Genomic DNA, 24,399 nt, shown 5'->3' with positions numbered 1-24,399 from the left:
CCGGACAGCCCCCGCCCTCACCCCCTCCCACCTCCGGCGCTGACACCCGACCCCGCCCCATTGGTCCAGACGGGGCCCGGACAGCATGTCCGGCTCCTTAAATTTCCCTTCCCAGCCCCGACAGGACCCACCTCCAACTTTACAGCCTTTCCAACTCTGAGAGCTTTTAACTTGAGCTTTACACTTAAGCTCTGATAGTCTACCGTCCCCCTTCACCAGCCTCACGGACCACCCTCCGAAATTCCCCAAGCCCGTATAGAAAGCCCCCAGCTCACAGGTGTCTTACCTCTTAGGAACTAACTCCTCTCAACTCATCCCTGAACAGATTCCCTTCCCACTGTAGGAACTTGCCTCTCCTGGCAGCCTTCTTTCTCAAAAGGAAGGACCTACAGAGTCTCTCACCGGCCTCATATCCTCACCTCACTCCCTCCAGGATCTCCTAGCCCCTTTTTTGCCTTCTCTTTTCTTGATAATTTAGTGGGTAAGGGAGGATCCAAACTATAGGAGAGGTGAAGTTGTGGCCTTCTTCCCTGCTCCATTTCTTGGCTCTTCTCATCCCCTTGGTTTCTGACGCTCATAGCAGTAAGCGGCAGCAGCAGTGGCTGGTAGCCAGATCTTAGTTTCACAGATGGGGAGTCCTAACCACTGGACCACAGGAGCCAACAGTTAGGGCTAGGGTCCCTAGTCATACCTGTCTAGTCAAGAACGAAAGCAGGCAAGGAGGCAGAAGGTAAAGAGTAAAGTAAAAAGTTTATTGAAAAGAAAAGTACATGCGGAAAGGCTCATGGGCAAGCTCAGAGAGTCGAGCTTTTGGGAAATTTAAATCCTTTGTAAAGGGGCAGTTTTCCGGGTCTTCTTCCCTCGGCCAGCCACCTTGCTTTGTTGGCCCACCCCCACCCCCGGTTAATTTGTCTCAGGACCCTCCCTGGGGGTGTGCACGCATACCATAGCCAAGATGGATCTGAAAGTGACGGCTTCTGGGAGGAGCAAGACTGATTATGGCCTGAAATTATCCTCTGACTTTTGATTCCAAGGAGCCTTTCTGTGCATGTGTAGTATCTCCCTTATCAGACAGGATTTTTTCCTTACTTTGTCCTTGCCATGATTAGTCCCTTCAGGTAAGAGACAAAGACTGGCTATTTACCCTGTTTTTGTTGGCTGTAAATTCCTCAACTGGAGCCCACCTGTATCTTATCTCAAAAAATGCAAAGAGGACGGTTGTTGTTGAGTCGCTCAGTCATGTCTGACTCTGCCACCTCATGGACTACAGCACACCAGGCTTCCGTGTCCTTCACCATCTCCCGGAGCTTACTCAAACTCTTATCCATTGATGCCATCCAACCATCTCATCCTCTGTCCTCCCCTTCATTTCCTGCCTTCAATCTTTCCCAGCATCAGGGTCTTTTCTAATGAGTCAGTTCTTTGCATCAGGTGGCCAAAGTATTAGAGCTTCAGCTTCAGCATCAGTCTTTCCAATGAATATTCAGGATTTATTTCCTTTAGGATTAACTAGTTTGATCTCCTTACAGTCCAAAGGACTCTCAAGAGTCTTCTCCAACACCGCAGTTCAGAAGCATCAATTCTTCAGCATTCAGCCTTCTCTATGGTCCAACTCTCACATCCATACATGACTACTGGAAAAACCATAGCCTTGACTAGACAGACCTTTGTCGGCAAAGTAATGTCTCTGCTTTTTAATACGCTATTTAGGTTTGTCATAGCTTTTCTTCCAAGGAGCCAATGTCTTTTAATTTCGTGGCTGCAGTCACCATCTGAGGAGGTGACTAATAGTAAATTTCCAACCTGGAACCCATCTATCTCTTACTTTACCCTCATGCTGCTCTCTAGTCCCCTTCATGCCCATACCCTCCAGACCTGCCCTGTGCTTCCTCCTTGATGAGATGGCTCATTACTGGAGGAAACAGAAGGCATTCACATTAATATGATGAGAAAAGAGAATGATATTTGCATTTTTTAAATTGGAGCTTTACTCTATAATACCTTTAAATACAGGGGCTAGGAAAGATGAGTGACAGGCATACAGATGGGGAGGTTTGGTCAGGGATTCTGTTTTTTTATTGAAATATTTATAATGCTGTGTTAGTTTCAAGTGTACAGAAAATAACTCAGGTTCGTTTTCATTATAGGTTATTATAGCAGATCCTTGTTGTTTATGTCAAGGTTTCTTTTTGAAATCTTCCCCAGTTCCCTTCAGAAAAAGGGACAGCATCAAGTCTCCTGATTTTCAAAACACTGATGGCACCTTCTGCATATCCGCTGTCATCGCTTTAAGTGGTATATTACTGTAACCATGCATTTGTCAGTCTTCTTTACTTGGGTGTGTCCTAATTGTGGGCAGGAACCGTGTCTTAGACTTATCTGAATCCACCTCATTTCGCTCAAGTTCTGGCATAGGACAAATGCTAAGTAGCTGCTGAATGAGTAAATGACTTAACAACTCTGCCAGACATACCACTATATATAGGAGTTCTGGGCTGGGTCCTCTGGAGACTAATGAGCCACTGCCTTCCTTCTGAGATTAGTTCCCCTTTGCTGAGAAAGCATCTCCTACTCCTTCTATTCATAAATGTAGTCACCTCTTCTTCACTTCTTCAAACTTGCTTTTTCAGTAGTTGTCCTCTGTCTCCCAGGGATTAGAAGCAAAGTTTCCTGGGAAGAGTATACCAAACTGGTCTCAGCTACATTCAAGCTACTTCCTTTATGTACTTCCTTTTTTGTTGTAGCTGAGTGCCTCTAAAACTTCATCCCTTCTTTAGAAGTCTGGCCCAACTCACTTTATGCATATCAGTGCCTTTATACCAAAGGGTGGAAGGATGATGGGTAGAATTGTGACTTGTTCTGCAATTTTTAGTTTGATATTTCCTAATCCTTCGGTAATCAACATTCTTATTTGCAGGCACAGCTGTCCATCTACTGTGTCTTCCTACTGGCAGATAGATGATGATAATGTTAGCACAATTTTGTCACGTGACTGAAAAATGTGATTAAACCACAGATACTAGGTATTATTTCAAAATAATTTTATGTATTATATAATTATTCATGAGCATTGCCAATGGTTTTTAAAAAATTTGTATCTCTTAAAGTTATTGAAAAATTTAAATGAATAGTTTTAGAATACTTGACAGGGGATGCTTAACAAAATGTGTAAGTTGCAGTTTCTAAAAATATTGATGATAAACTGTCAACAAGCTATACTAAGTTTCTATTTTGTTACAGAATTCTGAGGATGTCCGATGTAAATGTATCTGTCCTCCCTATAAAGATAATTCTGGGCATATTTATAATAAGAATATATCCCAAAAAGACTGGTAAGTATTCTGTGTTACTGAATTACCTGTTGCATTTCTTTCTTTGGTTGTCACTGTTAGCACTGGATATTCATCCAATGTATTGTTTTCTTTTTAAGTATTTATTTTTAAGCAAAAGTGTTGAATTCCATTTCCATTTGAAAAAATGAGAGTAAGACCCTGAGTGTATCAAGTAAGTCTAAACGAATGTAGCCAAAAGCCCCAGGCAGGGAGGGTTTTACATTGGGGTGGGGCTGAGTTTGTGGCACCTGAACTCCCCATAGCTATCCTTCTTTCTGTGTGCCCTTAAATTTAGGCCCTTCTTGCTTCTCAGTTGAATGTAAGCAAGCCTCATTTATCTGGGTTATAATACAGATATATACAAGATATAATACAATATAATATAAGTTTTTATAACTTGTAGGTTTTGATGCTATATTGTCAGATATAGGAGACTATGTTTAAAAGTGTCAGAAGGCTCAGGAAGGAGTGGGAATGAGCCATAGATACCAGAGTTTACCAATTGGTGGGCCAATAGGTTATAGACATGCCAAGTCATTGATCCCTTCAACCCTTGGTATATAATCTGGCAAGGACTGGGATCCTGACTGGTTTGTCACCAGCAGTCTTCTCTGTTTATCCCAGTGAACCTTACAAATGATAGCTTTTTCTACACGTGCTGTAAAATGATTGGGAAGCAGTCATTTAAGGATAGGTGGGCTCCTTACCCTGGACTGGGACATTTTATGGTTTGCAATGGAAGACTGCCAGGATAGGCATAGAAGAAAAATAGCTCCAGATGTTACAATACTGGTAACATGTACCTGATTTCACAGTGAAATAGACCAAAAAGTTTGAAAGCAGAATTAAATTCATTCGGTTACAATATTCCAAGCTGACTTTGAATAAGAAAATGCAGACTTTGAACATGTTTAGCTTTTTGATACCGTTGTCTATTTTTCCCATGAAATTCAGTCCGTAAGTTCCCATTTAAGTTTAATCTGACATTTGGTAAGTGTGTTCTTGAGAACTTCTGTGTTCCACTTTAAACTGTCTTGTATTACAAAGTGATAATGGCTGTTCTTTTAAGTATTATATCCGCAAGTTATTTTATATGAAAAGAAAACTCACATAAGTTATTCCTGTAAATTTCCCAAATGTATTGAGCACTTACAATCAGTTTACTCTGTTATCAGTAATAGAGTATGACACTTGTTACTTGAGCGGCAAATGAACTCATTGTTCAAGTGTTTAGCTCTAATCTTTTCACGGACTTTTTGTTACTCCAGGTTTACAGAGAGTAAAGCGTCTGCCTGCGATGCAGGAGAACCGGGTTCGATCCCCGGGTCGGGAAGATTCCCCTGGAGAAGGAAATGGCAACCCACTCCAGTACTCTTGCCTAGAAAATTCCATGGATGGAGGCGCCTAGTGGGCTACAGTCCATGGGGTCGCAAAGAGTTGGACACGACTGAGTGACTTCACTCACTCACTCTCACATGTCATTTATCCCTGGTTACTGGTGAAAACCAGTTCCCTGGTGGCTCAGAGGTTAAAGTGTCTGCCTGGAATGCAGGAGACCCAGGTTCGATCCCTGGATCAGGAAGATCCCCTGGGGAAGGAAATGGCAACCCACTCCAATACTCTTGCCTGGAGAATCCCATGGAGGGAGGAGCCTGGTAGGCTGCAGTCCATGGGGTCTCAAAGAGTCGGACATGACTGAGCGACTTCACTTCACTGGTGAAAATAGGGAGCTTTGAAAATAAACAGCTAAAAACAAGGCTTGCTTTGGAATTTTTCTTCCTTCTCACTCTTGTTTCCTGTCTGCAGCTTAGCCTTTTACTCTGATTGGGTTCACAGATGTCACTGAAAGTTTTTAACTGGCTTTAGAAGGGTACACAAGTTATGATTAATCAAGATGTTATAGTCTTCCGAGGCTTCCAGTATTTTATGTGACTTTATATGTATGTATGTGTGTGTATGTGTGTGTGTGTGTGTGTGTGTGTATATATGTGTATGTATATATATATATATATGGGCATCTTATCTGACACTATATATATACACACACACACACACACACATATATATAGGTGAAAGTGTTAATAGCTCAGTCATGCCTGACTCTTTGTGACCCCGTGGACTGTAGCCTGCCAGGCTCCTCTGTCCATGGGATTCTCCAGGCAAGAATACTGGAGTGCCTTGCCATTCCCCTCTTCAGGGTATCTTCCCAACCCAGGGATCGAATCCAGGTCTCCTGCATTGCAAGCAGTTAGGTTTACCACTGAGCCACCAGGAAATACCAGTATTTCCCTCCTGGTAAATGTAATGTATTTACTTCCTGGTAAATATACCTATATATATTTACCTCCTGGCCTCCATTTTGTCCAGTTGTCAGCTTTAATTTTTCATTGACCTATGCTGCTGCTGCTGCTAAGTCGCTTCAGTCGTGTCTGACTTTGTGCGACCCTATAGACGGCAGCCCACCAGGCTCCGCCATCTCTGGGATTCTCCAGGCAAGAACACTGGAGTGGGTTGCCATTTCCTTCTCCAATGCATGAAAGTGAACTTGATCAGTCGTGTCCGACTGTTAGCGACCCCATGGACTGCAGCCTACCAGCCTCCCCCACCCATGGGATTTTCCAGGCAAGAGTACTGGAGTGGGTTGACATTGCCTTCTCCATCACTGACCTACACTGTCTAGCTTAAGAAAAGTTTGAGATCCCTGGTTTATGTTGGGGTGCGATTCAAAGCTGATAATGTCCTCCTTTTGGCACTAGGGGGAGGTGTTGCCTAGTTCCTAAAGTGGCTGTAGTTAAGAGTAATAAGAGTTATGTATTTGGGTTCTGTGTTTACAATGACTGGCTAGACAGAACCAAACTTCCTGTTTCCTTTCCCATCCTCCACAGCACTCAGAATCTCTTTGTTATTAACTGTATTTGTACTTCCAAAGAAATACTCAATACTTAGATTCCCAAGTAATTCTTAAGTATTGTGACTAAGGCTTCTGAAGCTGATCTAGGAAACTAAATAGGAGATAAATCTCATTTTCCTGAGGTTCAAAGAAATATGGGTGGGGTGAGGTGGGGGGAACTGTTAGGTGTAATTAGCTATTCATATGCCACACTGTGGCAGTTTATTATTGTTGGTTAATTCATAAAAGAATTAATCTCGTATGCAAGAATACTGGAGTGGGCTGCCATTTCCTTCTCCAGGGGATCTTCCCAACCCAGGGATCGAACCCAGGTCTCCTGCATTGCAGACAGATGCTTTACCATCTGAGCCACCAGGGAAGCCTGAATAATAGTCCAGGTCACCTTAAATCATTTAAAGCAAGACAGAAATATAGCTGTCCTAGGAGGCAGGAGCCTTTTATTCCAGTCCTTTTAGCTGTTCATGTAGTCTGACCTCATGCAGGTGAGCTCTCTGAGAGTTCTGGGCTACATGCCCTCCGTGGTTCTGAGCTAGATACCCCTGCAGTGGGATTTAGCTTCCTCTGTCTGTTTTATGCCTGCATCCAGCTGGATGCATTTCTGGTCTTCAGTACGTTTGGAACAGATACGACACACCTGTATGGCATAAGTTTGGGACCTTACTCTTGTTTGAAATTCTGCCAGTTGAGACTTACTTTTTCATTACTACCTTTGTTAAAATTAAAAAACCTGTTAAGGAAAACTGACGGAACTTTTATCAGTTATGCCGTTTTGAGTTTTCTTTCTTCTACCACAGTTCACAGGGAACAGAACACAAAAAAGTATGTTCTGATAGGGCAAAAGGAAAGAATCAGCCTGGAGCATTGGGTGCTGCCAAGAAGGTGGGTAGAGTGAGACAGACAGGAAGCCTGAATGAGACAGGATGCTGTAGTGGTTCTTAAGGCAGCCAAAATTGCCTAAGGGACAGATGACGAGAGGGGCCGGCAGGAGGACGGGAGAGCTTTGCCTACCTTTGCTCAAGGGGATCAGAGTAGTGGGCTCTTAATAGCTGTGAAGAGTAAGAATTTAATTATTTCCTAGAATTGACAGACTTCTAGAAAATAAGATTTTCTGAGTAGAATTGCTTTTTCATAAGCCATAAATGGCAAATGGGGAGAAGATAAACAACATCCAACAACAAAAACATTCAGCCTTTTATTATTATTTATGTACTGTTGCCAGGTAATGTTTTCATTTTTAAATATTTTTGTTGTCCTAAACCTACTTCTTCATGCTTTTTAAATAGACTCCTTAAGAAAAGTAATTGTTTCTTACTCTAGTGTTCAGTTTTCAGAGTTTCATAATTTACCATCTGTTAGGTGTGATTAGCCATTCATATACCATATGTGGCAGTTCAAATAATGTTAGTTAATTCGTAAAAGAGGTAATCATGTTTGAATAATGCTCCAGATCACCTTAAATCAGTTTAGCAGTTTTACTTGCTAAATGAACAAGTCTAAATATGACTTTATCTGCTAAGTAGCTTTCAGTCCCATTTGGGATTTTTAAGTGCATTTTTTTAACTGTGAATAGCACTTTTGAAAAATAGCTGCTACATATGTGTCTTTATGGTTGATGGCACGCAACTCCAGTACTCTTGCCTGGAAAATCCCATGGACGGAGGAGCCTGGTGGGCTGCAGTCCTTGGGTTGCTGAGGGTCAGACACGACTGAGCGACTTCACCTTCACTTTTCACTTTCATGCATTGGAGAAGGAAATGGCAACCCACTCCAGTGTTCTTGCCTGGAGAATCCCAGGGACAGGGGAGCCTGGTGGGCTGCTGTCTATGGGGTCGCACAGAATCAGACACAACTGAAGTGACTTAGCATAGCATAGCATGGTTGGATCATTGAAAAAGCAAGAGAGTTCCAGAAAAACATCTACTTCTGCTTTATTGACTATGCCAAAGCCTCTGACTGTGTGATCACAACAAACTGTGGAAAAATTCTTCAAGAGATGGGAATACCAGAAGACCTGACCTGCCTCCTGAGAAATATGTGTGCAGATCAGGAAGCAACAGTTAGAACTGGACATGGAACAACAGTTCCAAATTGGTAAAGGAGTACGTCAAGGCTGTATATTGTCACCCTGCTTATTTAACTTCTGTGCAGAGTACATTGTGCAAAATGGCAGGCTGGATGAAGCACAAGCCGGAATCAAGATTGCCGGGAGAAATATCAATAACCTCAGATATGCAGATGACACCACCCTTATGGCAGAAAGCAAAGAAGACCCTCTCTGCTTTGCTAAAGAGCCTCTTGATGAAAGTGAAAGAGGAGAGTGAAATAGTTGGCTTAAAACTCACATTCAGAAAACTTAAATTCAAGGCATCTGGTACCATCACTTCATGGCAAATAAATGGGGAGACAATGGAAACAGTGACAGACTTTGTTTTGGGGGGGCTCCAAAATCACTACAGATGGTGACTGCAGCCATGAAATTAAAAGATGCTTGCTCCTTGGAAGAAAAGCTATGACCAATCTAAAAAGCATAGTAAAAAGCAGAGACAAAGATCCATCTAGTCAAAGCTTTGGTTTTTCAGTAGTCAGTATGAATGTGAGAGTTGGACCATAAAGCTGAGCACCAAAGGATTGATGCTTTTGAACTGTGGTGTTGGAGAAGACTCTTGAGAGTCCCTTGGACTGTAAGGAGATCCAACCAGTTCATCCTAAAGGAAATCAGTCCTGAATATTCATTGGAAGGACTGATGTTGAAGCTGAAACTCTTAATACTTTGGTCACCTGTTGTGAAGAACTGACTCATTGGAAAAGACCCTGATGCTGGGAAAGATTGAAGGCGGGAGGAGAAGGGGATGACAGAGGATGAGATGGTTGGATGGCACCACCGACTCAATGGACATGAGTTTGAGTAAGCTCCAGGAATTGGTGATGGACAGGGAGGCCTGCGGTGCTGCAGTCCATGGGGTCACAAAGAGTCAGACACGACTGAGCAACTGAACCGAACGGTTTATTCGACTGTTGTGTGCTCAGTCATGTCTGACTCTTTGTGACCCCATAGACCAGAGCCTGCTGGGCTTCTCTGTCCATGGGATTCTCCAGGCAAGAATACTAGAGTGGGTTGCCATTTCCTTCTCCATCTTGGACTGTTAGATCTTACCAAATTGCTAATATTGAGAGGAAATTATTTCACTTCCCTTACCGATTATGTGTTCCTTATTTATTTCATTGGGTAAGCTCAGTGATTATCCTGGATTTCAGGAAAGTTTTGATCAGTGTGAGTAGAAAATCCAGTTAGATTTAGACCGTATTTTATCTTTCTTTTTTTTCAGTGATTGCCTTCATGTTGTGGATCCCATGCCTGTGCGGGGTCCTGACGTAGAAGCATACTGTCTACGCTGTGAATGCAAATATGAAGAAAGAAGTTCTGTTACGATCAAGGTAAGAAAAGAAAAAAAATCCATCTTTTCTGCTTCTGAAACAGTTTTTGATGGTATCTAAACAGGAAAGAAAATGTTGGACATTGGAATTCTATTTAGTTATCTAAACTATTACTCTTCCATCCTCTTCTCCAATACCCTCTTACCTACTTCTTCCTTATCCCCAGCCCCCACTTTGAAAGGAGTAATAAGCCTACTCTCTACCTGTCTCATTGAGATGCTTTGTAGATTAATTAAGACACCTTAGATGGTTGTGATAATGTGAAATGGCACAAAGAAGCCCTGTGTGTAATTAGCATTTCCCAAAAAGACATTCCAGCTTCTCCTTGGTCCACGAATGCCAAAGATTAGTGAGAAAGCAGCATAATTAGACCTTCTTCCTGCCCTCTCAACTCTTAGAAAAAGTTACATATTTTAATGACTACACTATCCTAGAAACATCATGGCTGGATTTTAAGATTTTCTTTCTCTATCTCTTATAGGAAATGGAATGTAGATCACTTTTACCTCAATTTGGACCTCTAATGAGTTCAATTACTCTATTATGGTAGCTAGTAGTTCTTTTCCCCAGTTTTAATATGGGGTCCCCATTTCTGTTCCACAAAAAAGGCTTCAGGGGAGTCTGGAGTGGCCAGCTGTGCCAGTTGCAGAATTCCTGTTGTGGTTGACCATGCCATATGGATGCCAGTAGACCATCCAGCTTCTACTCCAGCAGGATGCCTCCCTGTAGAGAAATCATCATAAACTTTATTATTTTTTAACAAAATTTTAATGTATAATTTGCATCCTCAAATGTCACTCATATTAAGTGTACAGTTTTATAAATTTTAGCAAATTGAAATCCATTTTTTAAAATCCAGTTTTAGAACATTCCCATTACCCCCAAAAGACCCCTGATGCCCATTTATCATTGATCCCATGCCTACCTCCAGCCCTGAAATTGAAGTGAAAGTGTTAGTCCCTCAGTTGTGTCTGACTCTGCGTCTCTGTGGACTGTAGCCCGCCAGGCTCCTCAGTCCACGTGATTCTCTAGGCAGGAATACTGGAGCAGGTTCCCTTCTCCAGGAGATCTTCCCGACCTAAGGATTCAACCTGGGTCTCTTGCATTGCCGGTTGATTCTTTACCGTCTGAGCCACCAGAGAAGCCCACCCTCAGCCCTGGATAATTACTGTTCTGCTTTGTATGTCTAGATCTGGACATTTCATATAAATAGAATCAGAAAATGTGTGCTTTTCTACGACTGGTTTCTTTCACACAGCATAATGTTTTTGAGGTTTATTCATGCTATAGCATGTATCAGTACTTAATTACTTCTTATTACTGAATAGCATTCTGCTACATGAATATACCACATTTTCTTTTTCTTTTTCCATTCATCAGTTGATGGACATTTAGATTATTTCCAGGTTTTTATCCTTAGGAATAATGCTGTTATGAATATCAGTGTATATGCTTTGGATATATGTTTTCCTTTCCCTCAGGTAGATTCCTAAAAGAGGTAAGTTTATATTTAACTTTTTAAGAGTCTGCCAGATTGTATTCTAAAATAGCTGTACCATTTTACATTCTTAACCAGCGATGTATGAGGGTTCAGTTTCTGTACATCCTCACTAACATTTGGTATTGTCTGTCTTTAACTGTAGCTGTTCTAGTGGGAGGTGTCACACTCTGCTGCTTGACACCCCACAAATTAAGATCGCAAGAAAATCTTGTGCCTAAAATGTACTTTTGTATGTCTGAATTGATCTAAAACAGTATGCTGGTATGCTGTTGAAATTCATCTAAGTTGCATTTTCTGTTAGGGTTCCTAATGCAATGGTCTGTACTGCAGTGCTGTTGGATCTAGGACACTGTATTCAGGTGAAAAAGGAAAACTGCTTTGCTGGCGGTGGTAGCAGTGATTAGTAGTAGGTGAAGATGGAGAGGCCTCAAAGACAAAAAAATGCTTTTTTCCTCTTTTTCTATAAAGAATACTTTGGTGAAGAGTTGAGTTTGTTTCTTATGTTGGAATCTGGTTTGTATAGAAATCCTGTGTGCTTAGCAGATGGGTCAGTCTTGACTGTGGCTTTAGTATTATTATACAAAATTCTGATTTCTTGGCTTGAATAGAGATGCAACTTATTTTGAATTTCCTTTAGGTTACCATTATAATTTATCTCTCCATTTTGGGCCTTCTACTTCTGTACATGGTATATCTTACTCTGGTTGAGCCCATACTGAAGAGACGCCTGTTTGGACACTCACAGTTGATACAGAGCGATGATGATGTTGGGGTAAGTTCTTAGCGTGCCCTCACTGTTAAGTCTCTGTCATCTGTTAAGTCTCATGCCAGGCTCTGTCATCACCTGATGTAAAGTGCAGGTGAAGAGTAGTTCCGTATAAACGTCCATGTGCTGGAGCACATCCTCAACCAGAGAAACCAAAGGCGGGTCTAATATGAATGTGTCTCTACGAGGAAATTGTTCTGTAAAGCCGTAAATATGGTGGCTTGGACGGATGATCCTCGGTGAGTGCGCTGTACAAGGCTTTGTTTTCTGTATCAGGGGCACAGTTTTCATCACCTTTTCCTGTTTATGTTGAGGAAAGCATCTGAGATAGTTTTCTCCCCAGGCTCCAACCTAAACTACCACCTTTCCTGTCAACATCACCAAATATTTTGAAAGGCAAAGAAGCTTTAGTTTAGGGAAGCATGAAAACCATGATGTTCTTTACTTAATGAAGAGCAGCTTGATAACTTGCTGATGTTTTGTATTTCCTATTTTACTCGTTCTTTAAATAATCTGTGGTCTTGAACTCTAGAGAAAAATAAAACCATCACTCCTGATTCTCTTCCTATCTTTAAAGCACATTCAGATTTGTATATATAATTAATATTATATCACTCAAAACTACTGAGAAATTGACATAGTCCATAATTTGTTATTTAGTATGTCTTTATCATTATTTGGGTTTGTTTCCAAATTTTCCACTATTCCATCATTATATTTATATATGTAATATTTTTTAGAAAATTATGTTGTATTTTGGATTACTTTATTAAACTATGTTTCTTAAAGTGGATAAAATTTAGTAGAGTTTCAGGAATCAATTTCAAAAGCCAAAGCCAGAGTGAACCCTTGCCAACCACAGTCAAAAGTCCTTTTACTCTGAAACAGCTTGTGGGCCCATTGGTAAAAGATGAGAAAGGAGATCCCAACTGAATGGCTCAAGTTATAACTACAAACAGAGCCTGCTTGTTTCATGAATATCAATCATGAATACTCAATTTATTTGAGCAAGATTTCATTTTTGTTTTGTGAAGAGCTTTCATAGAAACACCTCTGTTTGCCTCTTTTCCCCCTTGCATCCTTTATTAATTCAGCCAATACATAATGAGTAACTTTTCCGTATCAGGAAGCATTAGAGTCTCAAATACTGTTCTCATATAATTTTCATTCACATATGATGTTTCCCATTGACATTTTGGGTCAGATGAATGTTGTATTCACTGTATGATATCTAATGGCATCGCTGACCTCTACCCACTAGAAACAAGTATCACCCCTTATCCCAATCCTGACAATCAAAAATGTTCACAGACAGTGCCAGATGTTCCTGGGGGTCAAAATCACCCTCAGTTGAGAACTAACATATAAAAATGTTATGTCCAAGACCACACAAACCACTTCATTATAGGTGCATAGATAAAAGCTCTGACTTATATACATTGCTTATAGCATTAAATATCAGGTTCCTGATTTTAGGAATAGACAATATTAGGGCTTCCTTGGTGGCTTAGATGGTAAAGAGTCTGTCTGCAATGCAGGAGACCTAGGTTTGATCCCTGGGTTGGGAAGATCCCCTGGAGAAGGGAATGGCAACCCACTCCAGTATTCTTGCCTGGAGAATTCCATGGACAGAGGAGCCTGGCAAGGTATATAGTTCATGGAGTTGCAAAGAGCTGGACATGACTGAGTGACTAACACTGTCACTGTCAATATTAATTTAATACACAGAACATAAAATAAATGGACACACAAATGTGTAGATGAAAACATGTAGGAAAGGCATTTGATTGATGGGGCCTTATGCTTAGTAACCATTTTGTTCACCGGGGATTGATCCTACATACATGTCAACCATATAAGAACATTGTCTTTAGAGGCCTGGCTGACTTTTGGATATCTGTTAAATTGATTCTGCATAGAGAGAGGTTTTCTAAACAGAGCAATGAATGTATGATAACAACTCTGTACAATAAGAAGTTGAATTTAAATTCCTACAATTGTTGCTAATCCAAGATGAGAGTTCTTCACTCTTGCTGTGCCTTTAAACATGCTTTTGTTAAATCCTCAGTTAAATTCTGTTTTATTTTTTTCCATGTTTGTTGGGTGTAGAGCACTTTGAATCAGAGAGCACAAATAGTTAAGACGTTCACTGCAAGTCGTCACAATATTTACTGTATCATATATCCATGACACACCATTACTGTTATCAAAGCATTACGTTAAAACATGTTTTGAATTTATTGTAATTTTATCCGGTGTAAAAAGAGCAAATATATATAAAGGGTAAACCTCTGTGTGTGTTCTCCCGGCATACATGAGCACGAGCAGCTAGTTCAATCTTGTTCTGATGGAGAATAGACCAAAAGGATTAACTGGTTTGTTTAGTCCTTTAATTTGTTTCTTAAGAAGATGTTTCTCCCCTTACCTTGAAGAGTAGATAAAAAGACTATGAAATTGAGAAGTACTCTGCTGGTAAAGCACATCCCTCTTCCCAGTCCTGTTTATGCCAAAACAAACCAACAGTAACGGTAATAATGTTTTATATACAAGTTCATTAAAGCACTGTGTTCGTATAGTATAGTGCCATTTTAATCTCCCTGAACAAACTCTGTATGTTGACAAGATATGACACCAGGTCAAGGTTAAGGGAGCTAAGACTTGTGTTTGTGCTTATTTATTAGATGACCTTGGATTGGTTTACTTTTTCATGGGAAATACAATAATCCAACAACAGAATAAAGTAATCCGTCTTCCTTTTTCCTAACCTCTTTTCTTACATCTTTGAAACAGTTGAACTTTATGGAATTGTTTTTGTTATTTTCATTTGTAAGGTTAAAAAAAAGAATGGGGTTTGTACAAGATATTACTTAAATGAAGCGATAAGTTGAAGCAATTTTGGTAAAGAAGGCAGGGGTAGATTCTTTATAGAAAGCTCTTTGCTGTCTTTGAAATGTTGACATTATATAAATATCTTGCTATAAAAAGAAGACCAAGTGTTAAAACACTGTTTATATATAGTTATATATGTAGTTCTATATATAGTTTTATATATAGTGTTATATATATATGTATAGTTATCCAGTTATCTACAGCTTTCCATAGACATGCTGTCTCCTGCCCTGGGTATATAATAGAGCTTTGGCAAACATGCACAAGCAAAACAATATTCTTTTCGAGAGGCCAAGTTTAACAGCACTGACTTGTGACTTATCTCCTGTGTTGGAACATTTAGAAGCTTTGCTTATTCAAGTTCAGGAAAAAGAGATCAAGGAAAAGACAAACAAAAGCAATAAATTAGTGCTGAATGCCTTTTGTCATTTGGGCAGCTGTGTTTATATCTTATTCATAGATAGATTAGCATGGTGGTTTCCTGTGTAATGACGACAAACATCAGTGGTATTGGCTCATTTTGACCAGGATAGGTTGGTTTTCTACCCGATACCTGGGTGACCCTGCAGTAGTCTCTCTTCTCAGGCAGCAGCCAACATGGAAGCTACTACGTGTTCAGCAATGAAAGATTCAAGACTTTATCAAACAGAAATGCTGAAGTAATAATCCTTTATTGTCCTTAGCAATCGAGGGTAATTGTAGCACTTGACTTGAGCTATCTCTCTGTCCATTACAGATTGGGGAAGGGGATGGGGAGAATGAAAAAGTTTTAAGTGTATGTGTTGAGAGCATAAGAAGAAATTAAAACCACCCCAGTTGGGACTTCCTGGTGGTCCAGTGGCTAAGACTGCACTCCCAATGCAGGGTATCTGAGTTCAATCCCTGATCAAGGAATTAGATCCCACAGGCTGCAACTAAAGATCTTGCATGCTGCAAATAAGACCTGGGACAGACAAATAATAAAACAAAGTAAGTAAATATATATAAAAAAAACCAACCAAGATAGGATCCAGTCAACTCATCTCCCGGGATGAATGTGGTCCCAAGCTGGCAAGTAACAATTCTAATATATATGAGAGTCAGGATAGGATATTAAAAAGACAGGTCTTTCCTCAGTCACAGATTAGCTGGATGGTATTGAATAAAGCAAGGCAAAGCCCTACTCTGTCTATCTGTAACTTGTGGATATTAACATGCAAATAGATTTTCTTTCCATAGCTCATCAAGAAAGGCTTCTCTAACATAAATGACCACTGTCTTTATATTGGTTTCTCTTTCTTAAGGGAAATGTCTTTGGAAATGGTGACTCATGGGAACATTGCACAGATACCTCCTCATTGCTTGTTTTATTTGAATCACCTATTTCTGTAGTTGAGTTCATCTTGCTTCTGGTATTGAGTGCCTAAGAAGGCTTGGCTAAATTAGATGGTCTGTGTAACAGTCCAGCTGCTCCAGTCTCTGTGGCTGATAACTGCAATTGTACGTGTGTGTTTTACATGGATCATGCCGTCTGATGTTCTCCATTCCTGCACTTTCAGGATCACCAGCCTTTTGCAAATGCCCATGATGTGCTGGCCCGCTCCCGCAGTCGAGCCAACGTACTAAATAAGGTCGAATATGCCCAGCAGCGTTGGAAGCTTCAAGTTCAAGAGCAGCGAAAATCCGTCTTTGACCGTCATGTTGTCCTCAGCTAATTGGGAATTGAATTCACGGTGACTAGAAAGAAATGAGGCAGACAATGGGAAAAAGATTGACTGAGTTTTCCTGGGTTTTGTTTTAATACCCTGTTGATTTTGCCAACTCTTGCTAGAAAATTCAAAACTGGAAACAAAAACACGCTTGTTGTTTTCTTTTCTCATTTATGTATTAATCAAGGCATTTTTTTTTAAGCACACACCTCAGACAGTGTCAGCCAATAAATCTTTTCCTATTTGTGACTTTTACTAATAAAAATATGTCTGCCTGTAAATTATCTTGAAGTCCTTTACCTGGAAAAAGCACTCTCTTTTTTTACCACACATTTTTTGACTTGGTTTTCAAGATAATTTTCAGGTAGGGTTTTTGTGTGGTATTTTTTGTTTTTGGCAGAGGAGGGGAGGGATGTGTGGGAAGTGCTTAACAAAACTTTTCTCAAGTCACCTTACTAAACAAACTTTTGGAGATAGACTTTGCTTTTTATTTTCAAGATTCATTTATATTTTGCAGTATGCCAGCCTCATCCGGGAGTTGGTGATAGATAGGGAGGCCTGGCGTGCTGCAGTCCATGGGGTCGCAAAGAGTCGGACACGACTGAGCGACTGAACTGAACTGAGCCTCATCAAAGAGCTAACTTACCTATTTGAATTTTTGCACTGACTGTATTATCTAGACATCTGGTTGGCCTGTGGCTGCACTTTATGGTAAATTAGATCTGAAAATGCACAGTGGCCCTTCACAAAAAACAGATTTTCTTTATGTACTGTGATGTCTGATGCAATGCATCCTAGAACAGACTGGCTGCTCGCTAGTCTAATGACTAAACATGGTCTTGGCGTGTGATCTTTCTCATCTTCTAGTATCTTTAAGGATAAACCCTAAGGACTTGGACACTTGGATGAAGAAAGTTTCTTTTAAACCCAAGCCTCCCTGGATTGATGACATACACATATTTGTTGGCACTTCCAGTCAGGTTGAGAGGCAGCTGTTTGGGCTCTGGTGTGTGCGGCTTTGAACTAGGACTGGAGTTCCGGTTGCCTCCCTCTGAAAGGTGTAGCAGTTATTGGATAACTGGCTCTTTTCTTCCTATATCCTCTTTGAAATGTAACAATAAAAATAATTTTTGAAATATCTACCAGTGTATCTATCCCAACTTTTCTCTCCTCCCTCTTTTGCTGTATGATGAACTTGAAGATATAAAGACAAATTATACCCTGTTGAAAGACTTGTTTTATACAGTCTAATCATAAAACAGTGGTACTAAATTATCTCTATGTGCGTGTGTCTGTGGGGAGAGAGAGAACATATGGGTACTTAGATGGGTCTCTGAAAGTACACATATTATTTGGATAAATTGAGGGATTTAAGATGCATGAAGGAGTGCTTGTTTTAAGAAATTCTTGGCAAAGATTAGTATTTACTATTAGAACATTAATTTCATAAGGGTGAGATTTTAGGAGCTATATATGGGGTTTTTGGTTAGTGAAAAACTTTTTAAACTCCAAAATTGAACCTAAAATTATTGATTTTATTGTTAATATTAAAAGATGTAAGTTTAACTACAACCAAATGAAATTTATTCCAGTTTTGCAAGACTTTGAACATTTGAAAATTAATGAAATCCACCACATCAACAGACTAAAGAAGAAAAATGACATGTCTTATCAATAGATTCAGAAACAGCATTTGACAAAATCCAACACCCATTCATGACAAAAACTCTCAGTAAACTAGAAATAGAGGAGAACAAGATAAGGATGTTCTTTCTTACTACTCATTTTCAACATCATACTGTAAACCCTAGCTAATGCAGTAAGACAAAAGATACATAGGGAAAGAAGATGAAGGACTACCATTGTTTAGAGATGACATGATTGTAAACATGTAGGAGATCCAAAAGAATTTGTTAAAAAGCAAAAAAACACTTCTGATACTAATAACTGATTTGATTATAGCAAGGTTTTGGGATAGAAGGTTAATTTACAAAAGTCAATTGCTATCCTTCGGTTCAGTTCACTTCAGTTGCTCAGTCGTGTCTGACTTTGCGACCCCGTGGACTGCAGCACGCCAGGTCTCCCTGTCCATCATCAACTCCCGGAGTTTACTCACACCCATGTCCATTGAGTTGGTGATGCCATCCAACCATCTCATCCTCTGTCATCCCCTTCTCCTCCCACCTTCAGTCTTTCCTAGTATCAGGGTCTTTTCAAATGTGTTAGTTCTTCACATCAGGTGGCCAAAGTATTGGAGTTTCAGCTTCAGCATCAGTCCTTCCAATGAATATTCAGGAGTGATTTCCTTTAGGATGGACTGGATAGATCTCCTTGCTGTCCAAGGAACTCTTAAGAGTCTTTTTCAACACCACAGTTCAAAAGCATCAATTCTTCGGCACTCAGCTTTCTTTATAGTCCAACTCTCACATCCATACATGACCACTGGAAAAACCATAGCTTTGACTAGGTGGACCTTTGTTGGCTTTGTTGGCAAAGTAATGTCTCTGCTTTTTTTTAATAAGCTGTCTAGGTTGGTCATAACTTTCCTTCCAAGGAGTAAGCATCTTTTTATTTCATGGCTGCAGTCACCATCTGCAGTGATTTTGGAGCACCAAAAAGTATAGTCTGCCACTGTTTCCACTGTTTACCCATCTATTTGCCGTTAAGTGATGGGATCAGATGCCATGATCTTAGTTTTCTGAATGTTGAGTTTTAAGCCAACTTTATCACTCGCCTCTTTCGCTTTCATCAAGATGCTCTTTAGTTCTTCATTGCTTTCTGCCCTAAGGGTGGTGTCATCTGCATATCTGAGGTTATTGATATTTTTCCCGGCAATCTTGATTCCAGCTTGTGCTTCATCCAGTCCAGAATTTCTCATGATGTACTCTGCATATAAGTTAAATAAGCAGGGTGACAATATACAGCCTTGACGTACTCCTTTCCCGATTTGGAACCAGTCTATTGTTCCATGTCCAGTTCTAAATGTTGCTTCTACTAATAATGAACAAATGACATTAAAAGCACAATTACCATTTACATTGGTATCCCTCCAAATGAAATATGTATAAATCTTAACAAAATATGGATAAAATGTATATGAGGACAACTACAAAACTGATTAAAGAAATCAAAGAACTAGAACTAAATAGGAGAGATATTCCATGTTCATGGATTAGAAGACAATATTATCAAGATGTCAGTCTTTTCAACTTGATTCAATACAATCCCAGTCAAAATCCCAGCAAGTTATAAGCAAAAGACCCGGAAAGTAAGCACAATGCTAATTAAGAAGAACAAAGTGGAAAGACTGACACAACCTATTTTCAAGACTTACTGTACAGCTACAGTAATAAAGTCAGTATCAGTGTGGATTGGCAAAAGAATAGACAAACAGATCAATAGAACAGAATAGACAGCCCAGAAACAGACTCAATATAGTTAACTGACCTTTGACAAAGCAACAATAGGAACACCGTGAAGCAAAGTCTTTTCAAAGAATGGTTTTAGAGCAACTGGACAGTCGCATGCAAAAAAAGTTAAGCTAGACACAAGCCTTACAACCTTCAAAAAATTAATTAAAAAAGGATCATAGACCTAAATGTAAAACAAAAACCTACACTACTCGAAGACAACATAGGAGGAAATCTAGTTTACTTTTGGTTGGTAATGACTTACTAGATACAATATCAAAAGCACAAATTAAGAAAGAAATCACTGAGAGGCTGGACTTTATTAAAATGAAAAACTTCTGGTGAAAGACTCTGTCGAGAAAAAGAATACAAGCCACCAACTGGGAGAAAATATTTGTAAAAGACATACCTGACAAAGTACTATCTTCCAAAGCATATAAAGAATTCTTAAAACTCAACAATAAGACAAAAAATTCGATTTTAAAATGGGCCAAAGACCTGAACAGACACCTCATCAAAGAAGATATACAGATGGCAGATAAGTAGTCAAAAAAATGCTCCATAACACATGTCCACCAGTGAAGTTGCTCAGTCATGTCCGACTTTTGCAATCCCATGGACTACAGCCTACCAGGCTCCTCCATCCATGAAATTTTCCAGGCAAGAGTACTGGAGTAGGTTGCCATTTCCTTCTCCAGGGGATCTTCCCGACCCAGGGATCAAACCCAGGTCTCCCACACTGCAGGCAGATGCTTTACCGTCTGAGCCACCAGGGAAGCCTGCCCCTAGCCTGTCCACAGGGAAATGCAAAGTAAAACGATGAGATAGGGGACAGCGGTGGGCCAAGAGCATGAGTCGCTCACCCGTCCCGCTGCCCTCCGAGTGCAGCCATGTCCGAGGAGAAGCCCAAGGAGGGAGTGAAGACAGAGAATGACCACATCAACCTGAAGGTGGCCGGGCAGGATGGCTCCGTGGTCCAGTTCAAGATCAAGAGACATACACTGCTCAGGAAGCTGATGAAGGCCTACTGCGAGCGCCAGGGCTTGTCAATGAGACAGATTAGATTCAGGTTTGATGGACAACCAATTAATGAAACAGACACCCCAGCCCAGCTGGAGATGGAAGACGAGGACACCATCGACGTGTTCCAGCAGCAGACAGGGGGCTCCAGGGTGGCCAGCTGCCTCTTGGGGAGCGGCCTCTAGAGCCCCCATCCCCTGGTGGCACCGTGCTGTGTTTGCTATTGAACAGTGGATGTGTGGCCAAACCCATCAGCAGGGAGGCTCGGACACCGAGGACATTCCCCAGAAGGACTTTGCTCTGGTGCACTTGAGTGCCACCTCCTGAGGCCCATCACCTGGTACCTGTGTTTGGGTAAAATGCATGGTGAGGGACTTGGGCTTTGTTTTTACTTTTTCATTTTTTTCTCCCTCCTATGACATTTCTCCAAGCTTGTGGCCTGAATGCCTGCTTTCTGTCTAGACTGGGATCTCACTCCAGGTGTTGACCCCCCTCATTCCAATCATGGAGAGAAATGTCACTACTCTGGGGGTGCTTCTGTGGGGCGAGTTTTGGGGTCATGGTTGGTATGAGAGATACACTTTCACTTACTGTTTCTTGCGGGCACAGGTTTTTTTAATGCTAAATATTAGAAATGTAAGCTTTGCCAGAACATAGTAAAGTTGAAGGGAAAATACTGGAATGTTTCTTAAAACGTAAGAAATTCTTCAGTAACACAGCCCTGGGCAGGGTCTTGGGCCCTGGACCCATTGCCACCAACTGCAGGTGATGCTGCTCTGACACAACAGAAATGGGCTTTTCCCCTTTTCTTAACAGAGAAGAAAGTAAGTCCCACATGTCTGCTGTGGTCACAGTGCCAGGGCCTCAGATTTCCTCCAGTATTTGCTTCTGATGACTAACAATGGTCTGTATGTAAACAAGGAAGATAGAATATTGCTGATTTTGCTGGTTTGTTTTTGTGTAAAAGAGCTGCTTCAGAGTGTGGCTACAAGTGAGAGATGCCCCCGGGTTCTCCCCGAGGACCGTGCTCTGCTCCCCAAGTTGGTATGGAGCTTACACGTTATGTGTGATTTCAGTTCTGTGCATTTTGGGGTCTGTTTTGGTTAACCTCCAATGGTTGTCCTGTTGCCATTCCGTGTGGACTCACTCTTGTCTGATGGCCCCTAGCTGCCTGCTTTGGTCACCTGGGCAGGATAACCACCATCATCTCCTGCTCGCCTGAGACCTTGCTGGAGAAGTCTGCACTTCCTTTGTACCTTGCTGTTCGGGCACAGGCGGGAGGTCTGTGGCTCTGCTATGTTTATTCCCCAATATGTACATTATTTGTTGTCCTTTACTACTGTCAACAGTAAATATAGTTTGGTATTCTGTCAAAAAAAAAAAAAATAAAACGATGAGATACCACTACACACCTATTAGAATGGCCAAAATTCAGCGCACTGACACCAAATCTTGGTGTGGATGTGTAGCAACAGGAACGCTCATTCATTGCTGATGAGGACATAAAAACGGTATGGCCACTTTAGAAAACAGTTTGATAGTTACCTATAAAACTAAACATACACTTAGTATGTGACCCAGCAGTTATACTTCAGTATTTAATATCTGCAACCCCATGGACTATAGCCTGCCAGGCTCCTCTGTCCATGGAATTCTCTAGGCAAGAATACTGGAGTGGGTAGCCTTTCCCTTCTCCAGGGGATCTTCCCAACCCAGGGACTGAACCAAGGTCTTCTGCACTGAGGGTGGATTCTTTACAGTCTGAGCCACCAGGGAAGCCCATTTAATATGTAAGTTAGTTAAAATATTATATGCATATGAAAACTTTGATTGTGGGTTTTTATAGCAGCTTTAGTCTTAATTGCCAAAACTTGGAAGCAATCAAGAAGTCCTCTAGTAGGTGAATAGACAGTAAACTGTGGTGCATTCAATGGAATATTTTTAAAATTTATTTTATTGAAATATAGTTGATTTACAATGTTGTGTTATTTTCTACTGTATAACAAAGTGATTCAGATATGTGTGTGTCTATATTAATATATACTTTTTCACATTCTCTTCTATTATGGCTTATCACAGGATATTGAATATAGTTCCCACTGCTGTACAGTAGGACCTTGTTGTTTATCTATTCTAAATATATTAGTTTGCATCTGCTAATCCTCAAATCCCAATCCATTCTTCCCCCACCCTCCTCTCCCTTGGCAACAATAAGTCTGTTCTCTATGTCTGTGTATCTGTGTCTGTTTCATGGATAAGTTCCTTTGTGTCATAATTTAGATTCTACATATGCTGCTGCTAAGTCACTTCAGTCATGTCCAATTCTGTGCAACCCCATAGATGGCAGCCCACCAGGCTCCCCCATCCCTGAGATTCTCCAGGCAAGAACACTGGAGTGGGTTGCCATTTCCTTCTCCAATGCATGAAAGTGAAAAGTGAAAGTGAAGTTGCTCAGTCATGTCCGACTCTTCGCGACCCCATGGACTGCAGCCTACCAGGCTCCTCCATCCATGGGGTTTTCCAGGCAAGAGTACTGGAGTGGGTTGCCATTGCCTTCTCCATATAAATGATATCATATGTTATTCAGACAATGGAATATTGTTCAATGCTAAAAAGAAATGAGCTATCAAGTCAAAAATATGTGGAGGAGACTTAAATGAATATTACTAATTGAAAGAAGCCAATTTGGAAAAGCTGTATACTATATGAGTCCAAGTATACAACATTCTGGAAAAGGAAAAACTATGGAGTAAAACAAAAAATCAGGTATTGTCAGGTTCTGGGGGGAGGGAGGAATGAATAGGTGTACCAGACACTTTAGAGCAGTGAAACTATTCCATATAATGCTATCATGGTAGATATGTATCTTTATACATTTGTAAAGTTGCATAGGATGTACAAGGCAAGAGTGAACCCTGGGGACTTCCCTGGTGGTCCAGTGCCTAAGACTCTGCCCATGCTCCCAATGCAGGGGCTCAGGTTCGATCCCTGGACAGGGAACTAGATCCTACATACAGAAACTGAAAAAAAGTGAGAAATGATTGAAGGGACTAGATCTGAAGACACAGTGCCTGATGAACTATGGACGGAGGTTCGTGACATTGTACAGGAGACAGGGATCAAGCCCATCCCCATGGAAAAGAAATGCAAAAAAGCAAAATGGCCGTCTGGGGAGGCCTTATAAATAGCTGTGAAAAGAAGAGAAGCAAAAAGCAAAGGAGAAAAGGAAAGAGATAAGCATCTGAATGCAGAGTTCCAAAGAATAGCAAGGAGAGATAAGAAAGCCTTCCTCAGCAATCAATGCAAAGAAATAGAGGAAAACAACAGAATGGGAAAGACTAGCGATCTCTTCAAGAAAATTAGAGATACCAAGAGAACATTTCATGCAAAGATGGGCTCGATAAAGGACAGAAATGGTATGGACCTAACAGAAGCAGAAGATATTAA

The 24,399-nt window shown here is 40.7% G+C and overlaps 2 protein-coding genes across 2 annotated transcripts in view; both read left to right on the top strand.

Moving 5' to 3' along the window:
• TMEM9B (TMEM9 domain family, member B) overlaps nucleotides 1-17,752 on the top strand; it is a 19,330-nt gene extending 1,578 nt beyond the window's left edge. Inside the window, exons 3-6 of the mRNA XM_010829310.1 lie at nucleotides 3,241-3,332; nucleotides 9,570-9,678; nucleotides 11,817-11,951; nucleotides 16,373-17,752. Of these exons, the coding sequence (XP_010827612.1) occupies nucleotides 3,241-3,332; nucleotides 9,570-9,678; nucleotides 11,817-11,951; nucleotides 16,373-16,528 (492 nt within the window). The 3' untranslated portion in view covers nucleotides 16,529-17,752. The remainder of the gene's footprint in view (nucleotides 1-3,240; nucleotides 3,333-9,569; nucleotides 9,679-11,816; nucleotides 11,952-16,372) is intronic.
• A 3,014-nt stretch (nucleotides 17,753-20,766) lies between these two features.
• On the top strand, nucleotides 20,767-21,342 carry LOC104980551 (small ubiquitin-related modifier 3). The gene has a single exon (XM_010829309.1). It carries the CDS (start codon nucleotides 20,823-20,825, stop codon nucleotides 21,135-21,137), a length of 315 nt encoding a protein of 104 aa, XP_010827611.1. The 5' UTR covers nucleotides 20,767-20,822; the 3' UTR covers nucleotides 21,138-21,342.
• The last annotated feature ends 3,057 nt before the right edge of the window (nucleotides 21,343-24,399 follow it).

The sequence above is a fragment of the Bison bison genome, unplaced genomic scaffold (genome assembly GCF_000754665.1).
Source record: "Bison bison bison isolate TAMUID 2011002044 unplaced genomic scaffold, Bison_UMD1.0 scf7180017864503, whole genome shotgun sequence".
Lineage (NCBI taxonomy): Eukaryota > Metazoa > Chordata > Mammalia > Artiodactyla > Bovidae > Bison > Bison bison.
This window is presented reverse-complemented; position numbering and strand designations above follow the sequence as displayed.

Bases quoted from the DNA above. Each gene is read 5' to 3' on its own strand.
- LOC104980551 (XM_010829309.1), top strand. From the start codon at position 20,823: ATGTCCGAGGAGAAGCCCAAGGAGGGAGTGAAGACAGAGAATGACCAC.